The sequence below is a fragment of the Alligator mississippiensis genome, chromosome 1, assembly GCF_030867095.1.
Source record: "Alligator mississippiensis isolate rAllMis1 chromosome 1, rAllMis1, whole genome shotgun sequence".
NCBI classification, from domain to species: Eukaryota; Metazoa; Chordata; order Crocodylia; family Alligatoridae; genus Alligator; species Alligator mississippiensis.
In genome coordinates this window covers 44,132,085-44,147,774 of record NC_081824.1, presented here as the reverse complement: position 1 = coordinate 44,147,774, position 15,690 = coordinate 44,132,085, and the positions used below count along the sequence as shown (strand labels likewise).

General features: G+C 42.4%; 1 protein-coding gene across 1 annotated transcript in view; it reads left to right on the top strand.

Annotated features, from left to right (window-relative positions):
* Window positions 1-15,690, top strand: part of CSMD1 (CUB and Sushi multiple domains 1) — a 2,292,800-nt gene that overhangs the window by 2,153,809 nt on the left and 123,301 nt on the right. The window contains exon 51 of the mRNA XM_019488443.2: window positions 12,348-12,542. Coding sequence (XP_019343988.2) covers window positions 12,348-12,542 — 195 coding nt within the window. The remainder of the gene's footprint in view (window positions 1-12,347; window positions 12,543-15,690) is intronic.

The window sequence follows — 15,690 nt, the reverse complement described above, 5'->3', positions numbered from 1 at the left end:
TAGACTTAGTTTATCCAGAATTGATACATTTTACTTTTGTGCAAACTGATGCAAATTTTAGCACAATAATTCCATAATTTGGGGCAGCACTTTTATATATATTACAAACTAGGCATGATATTAGTCCAAAGCCAAGAGACCTATGATTTATCATATAGGCTATTGAGCTGGGCCCCATCAGAGTCAACAGTATTTCATCCATGGTGATCCCACATCCCAGCACTGCTTGGTATGTGTGGGTACATCTACATGTGTAATTAATGCAACACAATAAACTCCAGAGCAGTTTGAGCTGGAGTAACTACTCCTGGGTGCAGTGTCTACACGTGCACTTGGGATAGCAGCAATTTGAGCAAAGGCAGAGCAGCCCTCCAGCTGGCTGAGCTGATCACACATCTGGTCACTGTCTACACATGTTTCAGTGAAGTAAAGTACTCCACCATAAGATAATACTGTCCCTACCAGTAATATCCTATATTAGAGTTTATTAGTTTATTGCTCCATAATACCAGCACATGTGTAGACCATGCCACTTTACTGCAGAGTTAATTCGTGTACTCTACTGTAAAGTGCATGTATAGATGTGCCTTGTGTGTACTCTAGATACCCTCCCCCCAAGGATCCATGTGCTAATTAGCCCCTCACTTACAACTGGAACTGGGTGTTCTTGTCTTGAGCCCTGGGTGCCTCCAAAAATTTATATGCAAATGACGGATGTGGGGCCATTTGGTCTAGCTCCACTTCATGGAGGGTGGGGCCACACCAATGATCCAATGTAGTTTACCATGAATTGAAAAAGAGACAGTACTGAAGGGACTGAGTGAAATGAACACTGGCTTTTTTTTTTAGGGACACACATACACATACACACACACACGGTTCCCATCAGCATGTTTGCCCAATATGGGCCAGGTGTTTTACAATCAAATACAAGACATAGGGCTTTCCCCCATTCTGATTGGGGAAGAACCTTGTCTTATATTTGATTAAGTAAGGTACTTCTCATATTTGCATATATTCTTTTATTATACTAGAAGTAAAGGGCTAATCTCATTTCTGGCTTATCTGCACTGTACATAGAACCTACCTCAGCTATGTATTTCATAGTAAGTATCTACCAAATCTCATCATTATCAAGAAATATCTGAGGTATATTCAAGAGGGTCAGAGAGAATCTTCCCGTAACTGGATTCACCAAAGCATAGTACACTAGTGATATTCACTTCCAGATGCTCTCTTCCCAGCAAAAGAATCATAGAAAATTAGGGTTGGAAGGGATCTCAGAAGGTCATATAGTCCAACCTTATGCTTAAATCAGGAGCATCCCCAACTAGATCATCCCAGCCAAGGATTTGTCTACCCAGGTCTTAAAAAAACCTCCAAACATGGAGATTCCACAACATCTCTAGGTAACCTGTTCCAGTGCTTTACTACTCTAGTGAGACAACTTTTACTCCTAGTGAGACACCTTTTTCTAATATATAACCTAAACTTCCCTTTCTGCAATTTGAGACCATTTCTTCTTGTCCTGTCATATACCACAGCTGAGAACAGGTTATCTCCATTCTCTTTGGAACCACCCTTCAGGTAACTGAAGGCTGCTATTAAATGCCCCCCTCAGCCTTCTCTTCTCCAGGTTAAATAAGCCCAGTTCCCTCAGCCTCTCCTCAGAAGTCATGTGCCCGAGCCCCCTAACCATTTTTATTGCCCTCCACTGGACTCTCTCCAATTTGTCCACATATTTTCTGTAGTGTGGGGCCCAAAACTGAACACAGTACTCCAGATGTGGCCTCCCCAGTGCCGAATAGAGGGGAAGAATCACTTGCTTGTTCTGTTGCCAACACTCTTACCAATGCAGCCCAGTATGTCATTATCTTTATTTGTAACAAGGGCACACTGTTGACTTATATGGATCTCATTATCCGCTGCAACCCTCAGGCCCTTTTCAGCAGAACTGTTGCTTAGCCATTCAGTCCCCAGCCTGTACCAGTGCATGGGCATAGGATTGTTCTGTTCTAAGTACAGGATTTAGCACTTCTCCATATTGAAACTCATGAGATTTATTTTGGTCCAATCCTCTAAGGTGTCTCTATGAATCCTAACCCTACCCTCCAATGAATCTACTACTACAACCAGGTTGGTGTTATCTGCAAATGTGCTGAGGGTGGACTCCATCACATCTTCCAGAATGTTGATGTAAATATAGAACAAAACCAGACCCAGGACTGACTGCTGGGACATTCCACTTGATACTGGCTGTCACCTATCCATTGAATCATTGACTAGTACCCTCTGAGCCCAATAGTCCAGCCAGTTTTCAATCTACCTTATAGACCATTCATCCATCCTATACTTCCTTAGCTTGCTTGCAAGAGTATTGTGGAAGACGATATCAAAACCCTTGCTCAAGTCAAGGTATATCACATCCACTGAGCCAGCCATCTCATCATAGAAGGCAATCAGGTTGGTCAGCCTTGAATTGCCCTTAGTGAATCCACGATGAATGCTCCTAATCACTAAGGCTGTGCGAAGCTTCAGCAGTTTATTCAATTCGGAGGAGATTCAGCCCAATTTGGGGACCAAATCTCCGAATCTGATTTGAATCGGGAGACCAAGTAAAAGCTCTGAATTGATTTGAAGCATCCAATTCAATTTGGAAAAGCTTTGGAAAAAGATTCAGTCAATTCAGAGATCTGGCCATAGACTAAACAGGCACCTGACAGCTGCCTCCAGCTGGTAAGTCTGTTGGGGTTGCAGGAGAGGGGGAGGGAAGGGGTGTGCAGGAGGGAGAGATTGGGCCTGGGGCTGGGGCTGGGACAAGCTGCCCAGCTGGGGCAGGGGGGCATATTACTTGTGGAGAGGGTTGGGAGGGCGTGGGATGTGGGCATGGCAGTGCTCAGAGTGGGGGCTCTGCCTTGCTGCCACTTGACAGCTGGGGCAGGACGGGGGGGGGGGCAGGATGTGGGTGTGGCTCACTCCAGGAGGAAGGAAGCAAGTGGCAGCAGGGCATAGACCCCACTCCCAGTGCTGCCATACCCATATCCTGTGCTCCCCGTGTTGGCTGGCAAGTGGCATCAGAGCACAGCCCCCACTTCCAGTACTGATTCGGGTGCAGCACTGCTGGGAGAGAGGGCTATGCCCTGCTGCAGCCCATTATGAGCTGTGCTTGTATCACATGCCCCACACCTCCACCCTGAACTGGCTGGCAGAAGGGCAGAGCCCCCGAGGCTCCCCTTGTCAGGGCAGAGACAGGCATAGCCAGAGGATTCATGGGAGAAGCCCCCAGGGCTGCACTGTCTGGACTCATCCCCTGCCTGGCCCAGCTTCCCAGCACTTAAACAAATGGAAAAAAAAGCCCTGCACTCACTGGATGCAGGAGCGGCAATTGGAGCCTCTGGGCATTCATGGCAGAGCCCCCCTGCCATGCAGCAAGAGACAGTGGGGGGCAACGAGGATCTCCCCACCTCACCTGGCTGTTGCCCCATGGAGTGGGTGCAGCACAATTTGGCAGGGTGCCACGCACTGCCTGGGAGCTGGATTGGTTCCATGTGTCAGCTGGAGCTCCCATTTCAATTCCCCAGCTCTCTGATCATTCCTCCAGCTCTTCCTAGGGGGTATGACCCCTAGATCTGCATGGTGTTTCAGCAGGCTGCTGCTGCTCACTGGGGATATAACCCAGAGATGTCACCACCAGAGGCTGGCAGTGGCAACCTGCTGTTATCCCACATCATCCAGGGGACTGCTCCCCTGGGAAAAAACTGGCAGAAAGATTAAGGAGCTGGAGAATTGAACTGGGACCTAGGGAACTGTTCAGGTCCCTGAACATTCCCCCAGCTCCCGGTTTGATTCCCCAGCCCCTGCCACGCTACACCTCTGCCATGGGGTGGGTGCCAAGTGGGGGGGGGGCAATTCCCACTGCCCTATACTGTATCGGGGGGCTCTTCTACAAGCACCAAGAGGCCCCAATTGCTGCTTCTGCAGCCAGTAAGTGTGTGGGGGGGAGGGGTTAAAGTTCCGGGACTAGGTTGGGGCCAGGTAGGGGCTGGGCTGGGCAGGGCAGCCATGGGGGCTTCTCCCATGGCTTCCCCTGACCAGGGAGAGGCAGGCACAGCTGGAGGAGCCATGGGAGAACCTGCAGTGACCCAGCTGTGCCTGCCTCTCCCCAGCTGATCCAAATCACCAAAACTTCTGAATTAGCGACTAATCTTCTGTAGCTGATTCAGCTGAATTGATTCAGGACAGTGATCCAAATCTCTCAATCAAATCACTGTCCTCTGAATTGGCCGAATCCAAATTGAATGCTTCCCTATTTGCACAGGCCTACTAATCTCCTCCTTTTCCTCCAGATGCTTAAAAAGGGATTCCTTGAGGACCCGTTCCATGATTTTTCCAGGGACTGAGGTGAGGCTGACCAGTCTGTAGCTCCCTGGATCCTTCTTCTTTCCTTTCTTAAAAATGGACACTATTTTTGCCCTTTTACAATCATACAGGACCTCTGCCAATCACCACAAGTTTTCAAAGATAAACGCCAGTGGCTCTGACATCATATTGCCCAACTCCCTCAGCACCCTCATGTGCCTCATGTCTGGCCCCATGGACTTATACACAGCTAGCTTTTCTAAATAGTTCCTAACCTGTTCTTTCACCACTCTTGGCTGCTCACCTCTTCCCCAGACCTTGCTGCTAGGTGCAGTAGTCTGGGAGTTGACCTTGCCCTTGAAGACTGAAATGAAAAAGACATTAAGTACTTCAGCCTTTTCCACGTCATCTGTCACTAGGTTGCTTCCCCCATTCAGTAAGGGACCCACACTTTCTCTGATCTTCCTCTTGTTGCTGACATATTTGTAGAAACCCTTCTTGTTGCCCTTTATGCCCCTTGCTACCTGGAACTCCAGTTGCACTTTAGCCTTCCCGATTTCATCTGTGCCTACCTGAGCAGTACTCTTATATTCCTCCCTAGTTGTTTGTCCAAGTTTCCACTTCTTGTAAGCTTCCTTTTGGTGTTTTAGTTCACTGAAGAGTTCCTTTCTAAGCCAAGCTGGTCTTTTGTCATACTTACTAGTCTTCCTGCACATCAGGATGGATTATCCCTGCACCTTCAGTAACATTTCTTTAGACCTGCCTCCCAAGGAATCCTGTCCCTCAGTGAGTCAAAGTGTGTTTTTCTGGGTTTTCTTTCCTTTCCTCAGCATCCTGAATTCAATCATCTTGTGGTCCCTGCTGCCCAAGTTGCCATCCACTACTACATTCCCCACCAATTCTTCCCTGTTTGTGAGCAGCAGGTGAAGAACATGTCCCTTATACTTATATATATATACAGTGTGTTTATAAAGTCCTTGTGCAATTTTAAATTTTAATAACTTAGAATATACACATGATAGAAACAAACTGTAAACAGTGATTGAAAGCACAATTCATTAAGTGTTAACACAATACAGCTCACATTTCTAGACTTCAATATAACTGCCATCTTTCATGATTCATCATTCAATCCAATTTTCCAACTCATAGAAAACATTTTCCAGTTGCTGCTGAATGATTTCATGAATTGCATTTGTGATCCTTACCCTATGCATAGCTTATACTATGCTAAAAAAATTAATGAATTGTGCTTTCAATCTTTGTTTACAGTTTGCTTTTATCATGTGTATATACAAAGTTATTAAAGTTTAAAATTGCACAAGGACTTTATAAACACTCTGTATGTATGCATATGTGTGTGTGAGTGTATGTGTGTACACACTAGCTGAAGTACCCGTTCTTTGCCCAGGTTGTTATTTTTGTAATTGCACTGTTTGTTTATTTTCAAAGAACTTAGTACAAGATATAAGTAAAAAATATAGTTTATTTTTAAAGAACATTGTAAAACAGATGTAATGTTTAACACTTAATGTGGAGCAAAAAAAAAAGGCAAGTGTCCATACAGTAATGACAATTGAGTTAAAAAGGCATGCATCAGTATAATAATGTCATACTTGACTGAGAAAGTAATTGCTTAGAACCAGCTGTGCCACACCCCAAGTGATTCTCATCAGCACTGTTAGAAACTGTTTGCCCAGCACTTTTTCTAAATAAAAAGGTACAGAATTAATCCAAGGTCTTAACTCTGGGAAACTGAGGTTTTAAATTAAACTCTGAAAATGATATATTTTTCACTGATCATGGAGAAGTGCTTTGTTACCCAGTTAGGTACAGAGTCTATTCCACCTATTAGGTGCATAAATGAACATACATGCATAAGTGCAACTCTGTTCTTGGCTGCTTTAGTCCCTGAAAAATAGTGAATGCAAGAGATTGGTAGGTCCTCCTTCTCCTCCTGTGTTTGTTTTGCTTTGTTTTTTGTGACTTAATTGTGAGGGTAAATGGCAGTTGTTACAAAAGTAGATGCATTAACATAATTTCAGGAAGTCAAGCAGGTCCTTTTTCAAATACATGGGGGGGGGGGCAAAAGAAGGTGCCAAGTAACGTTGGACCTCTGCAGGACACGCTAGGAAATCTGGTCATCTCACCTGATGGTAAAGCTGACATATTCAACAATTTCTTTGCCTCCGTATTTCTGAGGAGGAACCCGGATATCTCCCCCACTGGCCCCCCTGAGGGCCCTGTGGTTGGCACACCCAGGCCTAGGGTTAATGAGGACCTTGTCAGGGAACTTCTGGAGGGACTAGATGTATTTAAATCTGCAGGTCCTGATGATCTCCACCCCAGAGTGCTGAAGGAACTAGCAGGGGTCATTGCGGGACCTCTGGCACAGCTCTAGTAGCACTCATGGCACTTGGGTGATGTGCCAGAGGACTGGAAAAGGGCCAATGTGGTCCCCATCTTCAAAAAAGGTAGGAAGGAGAACCCAGGAAACTATAGGCCTGTGAGTCTTACCTCATTCCTGGGGAAGCTTTTCGAAAGAATTATCCTGGCACATGTCCAAGAAGGGCCAGCAGGGGAGGTTATGCTCAGGGACAACCAGCATAGGTTCATTAGGGGCAGGTCTTGTCAAACCAACCTGGTGGCCTTCTATGACCAGGTCACCAAGTCCTTGGATGCAGGTGTTGCAGTGGATATAATCTTTCTGGACTTCAGGAAGGCCTTCGACATGGTTTCTCACCCCATTCTCAGTAAGAAACTAGGAGACAGTGGCATTGATGCCTACACAGTCAGACGGGTCACTAACAGGCTGGAGGGCCGCACCCAGAGGGTGGTGGTGGATGGGTCTTATTCACCCTGGAGGGATGTGAGCAGTAGGGTTCCCCAGGGCTCGGTCATTGGGCCCACACTATTCAACATCTTCATCAGTGACTTGGGCAAGGGGGTAGAAAGCACCCTGTTCAAGTTTGCAGATGACACTAAGATGTGGGGTGAAGTGGGTATGCTAGTAGGAAGGAACAGGCTGCAAGCAGATCTTGACAGGTTATAGGGGTGGGCCAAAGAGAACAGGATGGGTTCAAAACTAACAAGTGCAGGGTACTGCACCTGGGAAGGAAGAACCAGCAGCATACCTACAAGCTGGGGAACTCCCTTCTCGCCAGTGTTGAGACAGAAACGGATCTTGGTGTCTTCACTGATGCCACAATGAACATGGGCCAACAGTGTGGGAACGTGGTCAGGAAGGCCAACCACACCTTGTCGTGCATCCACAGATGCATTTCAAGCAGGTCCAAGGAGGTGATCCTCCTCTATGTGACACTGGTCAGGCTGCAGCTGGAGTACTGCGTCCAGTTCTGGGTGCTGCACTTCAGGAGGGATGTGGCCAATATGGAGAGGGTCCAAAGGAGGGCCACCTGCTTCATCAGGGGTCAGCAGGGCAGGCCCTACGAGAAGAGGCTGAGGGACCTGAACCTGTTCAGCCTCCAAAAGAGAAGGCTGAGAGGGGATCTAGTGGCAATCTACAAACTAGTCAAGGGGGACCAGCCGGCATTGTGAAAGTCCCTATTCCCCCGAGCAATCCCAGGATTACAAGAAACAATGGACACAAGCTAGCGGAGGGTAGTTTCATGCTAGAAATTAGGAAGCGCTATTTCACTGTCAAGGCAGCTAGGACCTGGAACCAACTTCCAAAAGAAGTGGTGCTGGCTCCTACCCTGGGGGTCTTTAAAAGGAGGCTGGACGAACATCTGTCCAGGGTCGTTTGACCCCAGTACTCTTTCCTGCCACGGCAGGGGGTTGGACTAGATGATCTTCTCAGGTCCCTTCCGACCCTATCAACTATAAAACTAGGTGGAAGAGAATTGCACTTGAGCAGCTAAGTCCACTTATGCACCTAAAAGGTGGAATAGAATCTGATCCAGTGTCTACCAAATCCTCCCCTCCCTCCAACTCTTCCCCTAAATGAAATGAAGAGAAAATTTACCTTTTCATTCAGTGGGAGCAACCTCCCTTCAGAATGCTTTAACAGAATACATATTATCAGAATAGAACAGAACAGCCCCATGATCGGGGCAGAGCAAGTATGTATTTTAAGTATGCATATTATCCTGGGTTTGAATTCTTTGCTTTTTGACCACGCACAAGAATATGAACTGAAATATTCTGTTAATGAGTTACAACACAGCACACTTTGTGTTGTTCATTGCTTGTTTCTCAGAAGAAGATATCAACTAATGAAGATACTGAGTTGTTGCAGTATGTGGGTCACAATATAGAAACTAGGATACAATGTCATAGTGCCCTTATTTTTTAGCTATGTGGGATTCTATTAGATGAGAGTCTGCCTTACCAGCTCACCAAGGTTAAATGCCACTATTCTTATACTATATATTATTAGATTTATGGTATTTTATACTTTTAATTCAGGTTGCATTACGTAGTAATATTAGTGCTGAACTAATGTATATATAGAAGGTGTGTGTGTGTGTGTTTGTGTGCATCTCAAATTAGGTAGGTATTTATTTTCAAGTTTCTTACTTCATTAAAAGTAAAATGTTAAACCCAGACACTGTTTCATTTTTATTGAAATAAAGCTAGTGCTGGAATGCTGCAAAATATTACCTAGCAAATATTAATAATTTACTGATATTTTTCAAAATGAGCAGAAAACGTGATCCTTGTAAACAGATAACTTTATTGCTGTTTTTCTTCTGTGCACTTACATAAACATTTATAAACAACTCTTTCATGTTTCCATACAAGTTTCTCTAATTTTAAGCATTTTAATTTTGTATCAAAATGATACATACACAGAAATTTGCATGCTACAAAGTTATTTTTTTAAAGACCCTTGATAGCTCTAGGACTCTACGCTAATACATTGAATCTCCCATTCTCATATAATAAATATTTAGCTATTTATTTTAAAAGAACATCATTCAGTGTATAGGACAGATCTTAGCATACAGCAATTAATGAATGTTGGACTGAGGCCTAAATAAGGTCTGAAGTAAAGTATCTATACTACATTACATTTGTATTACAAATGCAAGAAAAAAATCCTGTTAGATAATGCATAATTTTATTGGCATTTGATTAGGACTGTAGATGGTCAGCTTTTTTCTTTTGATGAGAAAAAACTAGTTACAGGGATAGCCTCAAAGTATCTTATACCATTACATTTGTGCATAGTAATACCTACCTTCTGTAATAAGTGGATATTCCAACTACATATGCACTGTACTTACCAAATTGCTCTTTGCTCTTGAAAAATAATAAATATCATACTGGCACAGAGATGTCTGCTTAGAGTAATATGTGTAAGGGAAAATTGGAATTTTACTGGGATGGCAAGCCAAGAAAGAGCTAATAGATACTGACAGAACTCAGTGGATAAGTAGTATTTGTCTCCATGAAGATATGAAGAAGCCAGATTGTGGCCCAGGGCACCCCACCCTCCAGTGAGGCCTGAAAAACCCCCAGACAAAACTCCCTCTCCTCCCTTTCCCCGCTTCCATTCTGCAGACAGCTCAGAGGCTAGCAGGCAGGCAGACACAAATTACAGAAGATGCTATGTCTTGAAGTGTTTTCATCTGAGCACTCATACAATGAGGGTTAAATTTTTCACTCAGCTGGCCATTTTTGAAGTGGTCTGCAGTGGTGCACTTGTATTTGGTTATGGCTATAGACTGCATTCTGTGGCCAGATTGGGTGAAAATTGTAACTTCTTTCTGCACCTTTACATCCTGTCTGATACAATTGCAGGGCCTGATCAATGATCATGCAGCTTACTTTAAGTCACATGATTGTAGATTGGGTCCAGCTTGTGCAGATGTTTTCCGGAGCCAGAAGCCATGGTGGAAACCCGACCTAAGACATACTGGGCAGGGGGGAAGCGGGTCTGCAAGGGGATTGGCAGGTCTGGGGGGAAGGGTTGGTGGGATATGGGGAGATTGCAGGGGAGGTTAATGAATCCGTGGGGAGGTTCTCCATCAGAGTGGGGAGGCTCAGGTGGCTAAAAACAGCCCCTCTACAGTTGTGGGGAACATTGGAAAAGCATAGCACTGGGGCTGTGGTATGTGGCTGGTTTGTCTCAGCCCTCGGACTACACTCTAAACATATACAGACATTCATTAAATCAAACTAACCCATTCCCAACCAAAGTTTAGTTCACCTTCTTAGGTGAACTAAAGTGAGATTGGGTCAGCCATTTTTGCCCAAGCTAACCTCCCCAAACATATGTATAGATCAGCATTTAGACTGACATTACCCTACCTTGGTCAGTCTAAGTAGAACATCTGCATGTACCTAGAAACTCACAAGAAGACAACTAAGGGGTCTAATGTAAACAACGCTACCCTCGTGATCTGTGAATGCTAAATAGAGCAGCTGTTAACAGTCTATTTTTTTCTGCCTTGAATGAAAGAGAAACTAATAACTCAGAATCATTCACTGTAAAATTAAAAGCTACACTATCTCAAGCAATATTTTCAAGTCAGTTCTATCTACATATAGCCATTAACTAAAACCAGCATAGCCTTTACTCTATCAGTAATATTACTGATTCAAAGTGGAAGTTGTATTATGCTGTGTCAAGTATAAAAGTGATTTGTAAAAGTGTGCTTGCAGTAAGAATGTAGGTGCCTTTTATATTTAAAGAAAAAATGAACTTTCCTACCAATATCTGCATCAGATTAAGAGAAATCATCTTGGGAGTTCATTTTCATAAGGTGAAATAGGTGAGCTTCTTATCTCTAAGTGGCTTAAAATATCCCCTGTGGTTAAGCTGGAATCTTTTTATTGGTGATGATTAGGCTAAATAAGAGGCTTTCTTTCATCTCTGAAAGAACCATATTTCTCTATAAAACTAATACTTGAAAGAGGCAGCAATGAAAATTAGTTTTATGGTAAATCTGAAAAGTTACTGAATACTGATATAGAGTAGCATATATGATATGATAAACCTTTACAATTTAATATTGAACTGTAAAGCATTTTGACCTTTTAATAAATTACTTAGTGTTTAATAACAAGTAAACAAGGCTGTTTCTCAAAATCTGATCTGTAAACCCAGATGCATGGGACACATTTAAGAAAATATTGTTCCTTCCAACAGAGAAAATATATGGTGAACTTTATTTATGATTTTTAATAAATAGAGTCAATTGAAAGCTTGATAAATTATTTTTGAGAATGCTATAAATTATATGATTTGCAAAACAGCGCACATGAAATTCAATTATATCTATATTGCAGATCATAAAAATGTAGCACTACCATTCTTATATACTTGCTGTAATTGTATTGTCTTGCCAAGCTCGGGATACTGGATGCCACAGTACAGAGATCACTCTGGAGTGTCAAATGTTGAGTTTATTTTTAATCACTACTGTTCTATACTGTAATGCAATTATGTTCCTCCATACTTACAGAACATCAGTGTCCTAGTAATTAGGGATTAAATGTTCATTAACTATCTTCACTATAGTCGACATAGGAAGCATCTGCAAAATCCAGTTAGATCTATTATAAAATAAGTGTCATGTACAGAGAAATGAGGCATTCCTTGAAATTGTTTAAGCATGGCTTATGGAACTGCAAATTTATTTTGCGTTTAGATAACGGAGCCATATCTTGAGAAGTTTTGAGCCATTGCGGTTACCGTTAACTTAGTTTATAATCGTTTGCTATTCCTTCTATATCTATCATAGTATAGCATTTGATTGATCCCTAAATAAATTTACCTTTATTTATAAAATGTAACTGTATGCAGATATAACTGCTCTACTATAGCTATCTAAGTTAAAATATATGGTAAACTTCAATTACATAATATCTGATGCTCTTTTCTGGAACTTTAATTTGAAAAATGTTCACAGCATGCTCAATTTCATGCAGATAGGCTTCTGTCAATAAGACCATGATTCATTTTCTGTGAGGAAATGTGGCGAGGAACCTGGTGATATTCAAGTGTCCTTTCTTCACAGCTGTAACTTGCCTCAGCATTGAGACTGTGCTCTCAGAACATTTTGTCTGGCGATTGATTTCTGGGTCATTGAATGAGTATGGAGCTCAAGTCATGCTAAGCTGCAGTCCCGGCTATTATTTAGCAGGACAAAGACTTCTACAGTGCAGAACTAATGGAACATGGAGTATAGGTGATGAAAGGCCAAGTTGTAAGGGTAAGAAAAATGCTTGCTTATCAAATGTACCATGCTATTCCATATTTGAGTATCACTTCTAATATTTTAATATTTTTACAAATATTGTATTTAAATAGATAAATAGAAAACTGTAATTCCTAAGGGAATATTTCTATCTTTCTGTTGAAAGTAATTCAATGTGACATTTTCATTATATATCATTGGTTGAAATTGCTGGGTGCAAGCTGACAGCTTCTGTAAAAGTATATTTGCATTGTATACAATGCTGACTAACTTTGTAAATATGTACATGTAAATATACTGACAACATTGTATACAATGCTGACTAACTTATCTTCGTAACAACACTTTGTTATACACTTTGCTTCTCAGCCCTTTGGCTAAGATCATGTGTTGATATTCTTATTTTACATAACTTTAACTTTATTAGTGAATGTTAAAAAGGGTAGTTACAGAGTTGAAGGGATAGGAAGAAATACAAATATCCTGATAAGGGTGGCTACATAGTACATAGTGAGTGGGTGGGTGGGGGTGGAGGGAGGAAGATGCATCTAAGTTACATAGTAAGAATTGGATGGGTTGGGATGGGGGGCAGGGAAGCTAAAAGTCAGGATGCTTATAGAGAAGAGAGAATACAAAGTACCCTACCCAAGGAAGCCACATTGTTACAGAGCGGTGGGTTTTAAGGGACACACACAGTTACATGTAACAACAGGTAGGGTACAACTGCTGGTGTAATGATTTTACATATGGCCACACAGACTCAGAAAATCAGTTTCTTCCCTAATGTCAAGCTTTGCTGCTTGGGTGTGAAAGAGGTGTCAGGAATCCGATTGCAGCTCCTAGCTCTGTGAATTATTTTGATTTTGATTATGGACTATCTATTATTTCAAGCAGCCTACAGGTCACAAGGCAGCCAAGAATTAAAAGAATAGAACCCTCCTAAAATACAATAGCCCCCACCCCGCTCCTTTCCTCGGTATGTTCCCCAATGTGTTGGAGTGAAAAAGAGGTTAGTTAGCACATCTGAGCTATCTTTTTCAACCACACAATAGTGGAGACTTTTATATCAGGGGTAATTCTTGGCTGGTCACTCTAATTTAGAATCAGGCCCCTTATCAATACCTGACCAGCATAAAGGTTTGTAGTTATAATCAAGAAACTGGCTAACTGAAGGGTCTACATAAGGCAGAAATTAAAATTCTTTTATGTCTGCATTGAATTCTGTAGTCCATATCTAGACCAAAAACTCTTTCAAACTAAGTTTGGTGCTTCATTCTGGGGAATGAACAGGGCTGGCCTACAGTGTTTTGGGGCCCCCTGTGAGATATAGTTTTGGGCCCCCCTGAAGTGAAGAAATCAGTGGCAACGGCAGGGGAGGAGGGTGGGCAGCAGCCAAAGAAACCAGCGGTGGCAGCAGTGACGGGGAGGTGGAGTGGCTAGCAGCTGGATGTGAAGCCAGTGGCAGCATTGATGACAGGGCTGGGGTGGCGAGAACCTGGACATGAAGCCAGAGATGGTGGTGGCAATGCGGAGTGATGTAGTGTTCATGGCTGCAGGGGACCCCTTGGCTATAGGACCCCCTGCAGCCACAGGTTTTGCAGGATAGGATGGACTAGCCCTGGGAATGAAAGCAATAAGGCAAAAATGTTTTTTGAGAATGGGTAACCTGAAACCTACACACAAGCTGACTAAAATAGGAAACTCCATGGAATCCTCTATCTCTAAAATAGTCAGACAGTCTGAATCTATTATATGGTGCTTTTCACTGGAATTTCTCAAGAAAAACATAAACAGATTCAGCCTGCTTTGCAACACCTGCAACACCTTGTACCCTTGAGATCAGCCGTGCACCCCCTGGAAGTGTCAGCCACGAAACTGACTGGCTCGGTGTTCAACTGCTGGGGACCCCCCTCCACCCCCAGTTGGTGATCAGCTGCTGGGGGACCCCCTCCATTAGTGATCCCCAGGCTCGGGAGGCACCAGTCGCCTATGGTGATTTGCATACTATGAAAGATATGAATAGTCTATACTAGTTTGATGTTAGTTGATAACTCTAAGAAAGCAATATGAAATAGTCATCTGCCATATCATGGTTAGAGAATTTGACTACAAAGAAATAAAGGAAACTTTGTTTGGTGTTATTCTTGTTTATTATTTATGTCCTAGTGAGACTTATCACTCCTTAAAAAAGAGTTGCGTGTGACTTTTCCAAGATTCTGAAGAAATCAAATAATTTGTTACAATATGATATATATATATTCCCTTAATTTTTGTATAAAGTGTCTTTGAAAATATGTGGATGCCTTTGAGCATCAGAGAAAACAGATGGTATAAAAATTATCTTGAATGTAGGAAAATATCAACTGGCATCTGCAGTAGTTAAGCAAAAATATGTACGAGGCTATGGGCTTCAGAAGTATGAATACAATGAAATAATAATTCTACACCATAACTAAATTCTTACTGTTGAATATTATAATGTTAAACCTAACTGAGGGGGTCACGTTCATGATTTTTTCTAGAATGAGGTAAAAGCATATAAATGTTATAAAATATAATACAAATATAAAGAAACACTATTGGAAAATATTACTGTAGTTCTGCACTGTAAATGATAATACTGTAGTTAATGGTATCAACCTACTTGCCAAAGAACACTGCTAATTCAACTGATGTGCATAAATAGTGGGCCAGAGATAGGAATGTTGGATAAACTGTCATACATTGTGTTTTTTTTTCTTTTTCTTTTCTTTTTTTTTTTTTTTTAAATAAACCCTACTGCATCATGCTAGAGGAAGTAATGAATTCAAATCATAATCCAGGGCAAAAGTCCTATACTTCCCAAAAAGCTTTAGGCCATTACCATTATAGGAATCATATGCAAGTAGGTCTGGAAGTATTTGTCTGTCCTGCTTTTAATTAGTAAGGCTGAGGATTCTCTCTGGGTAGCTTGTTCCAGTACTTCCATTCTCACCCTCAAAGTGAGAAAGTTCTTCCTAATCTTTAATTGAAATGTTCTTTGCTGCTATTTAAGACCATTTTCCTTGTCCTATCTGCTGCTGCCACAGAGAATAGTCTAGCACTATACTCTTTATAACCACCCACCGTGTAATTGAAGACTGTTATCAAATTCCCCCTCAGCCTTCCCTTCTCCAAGCCAGGT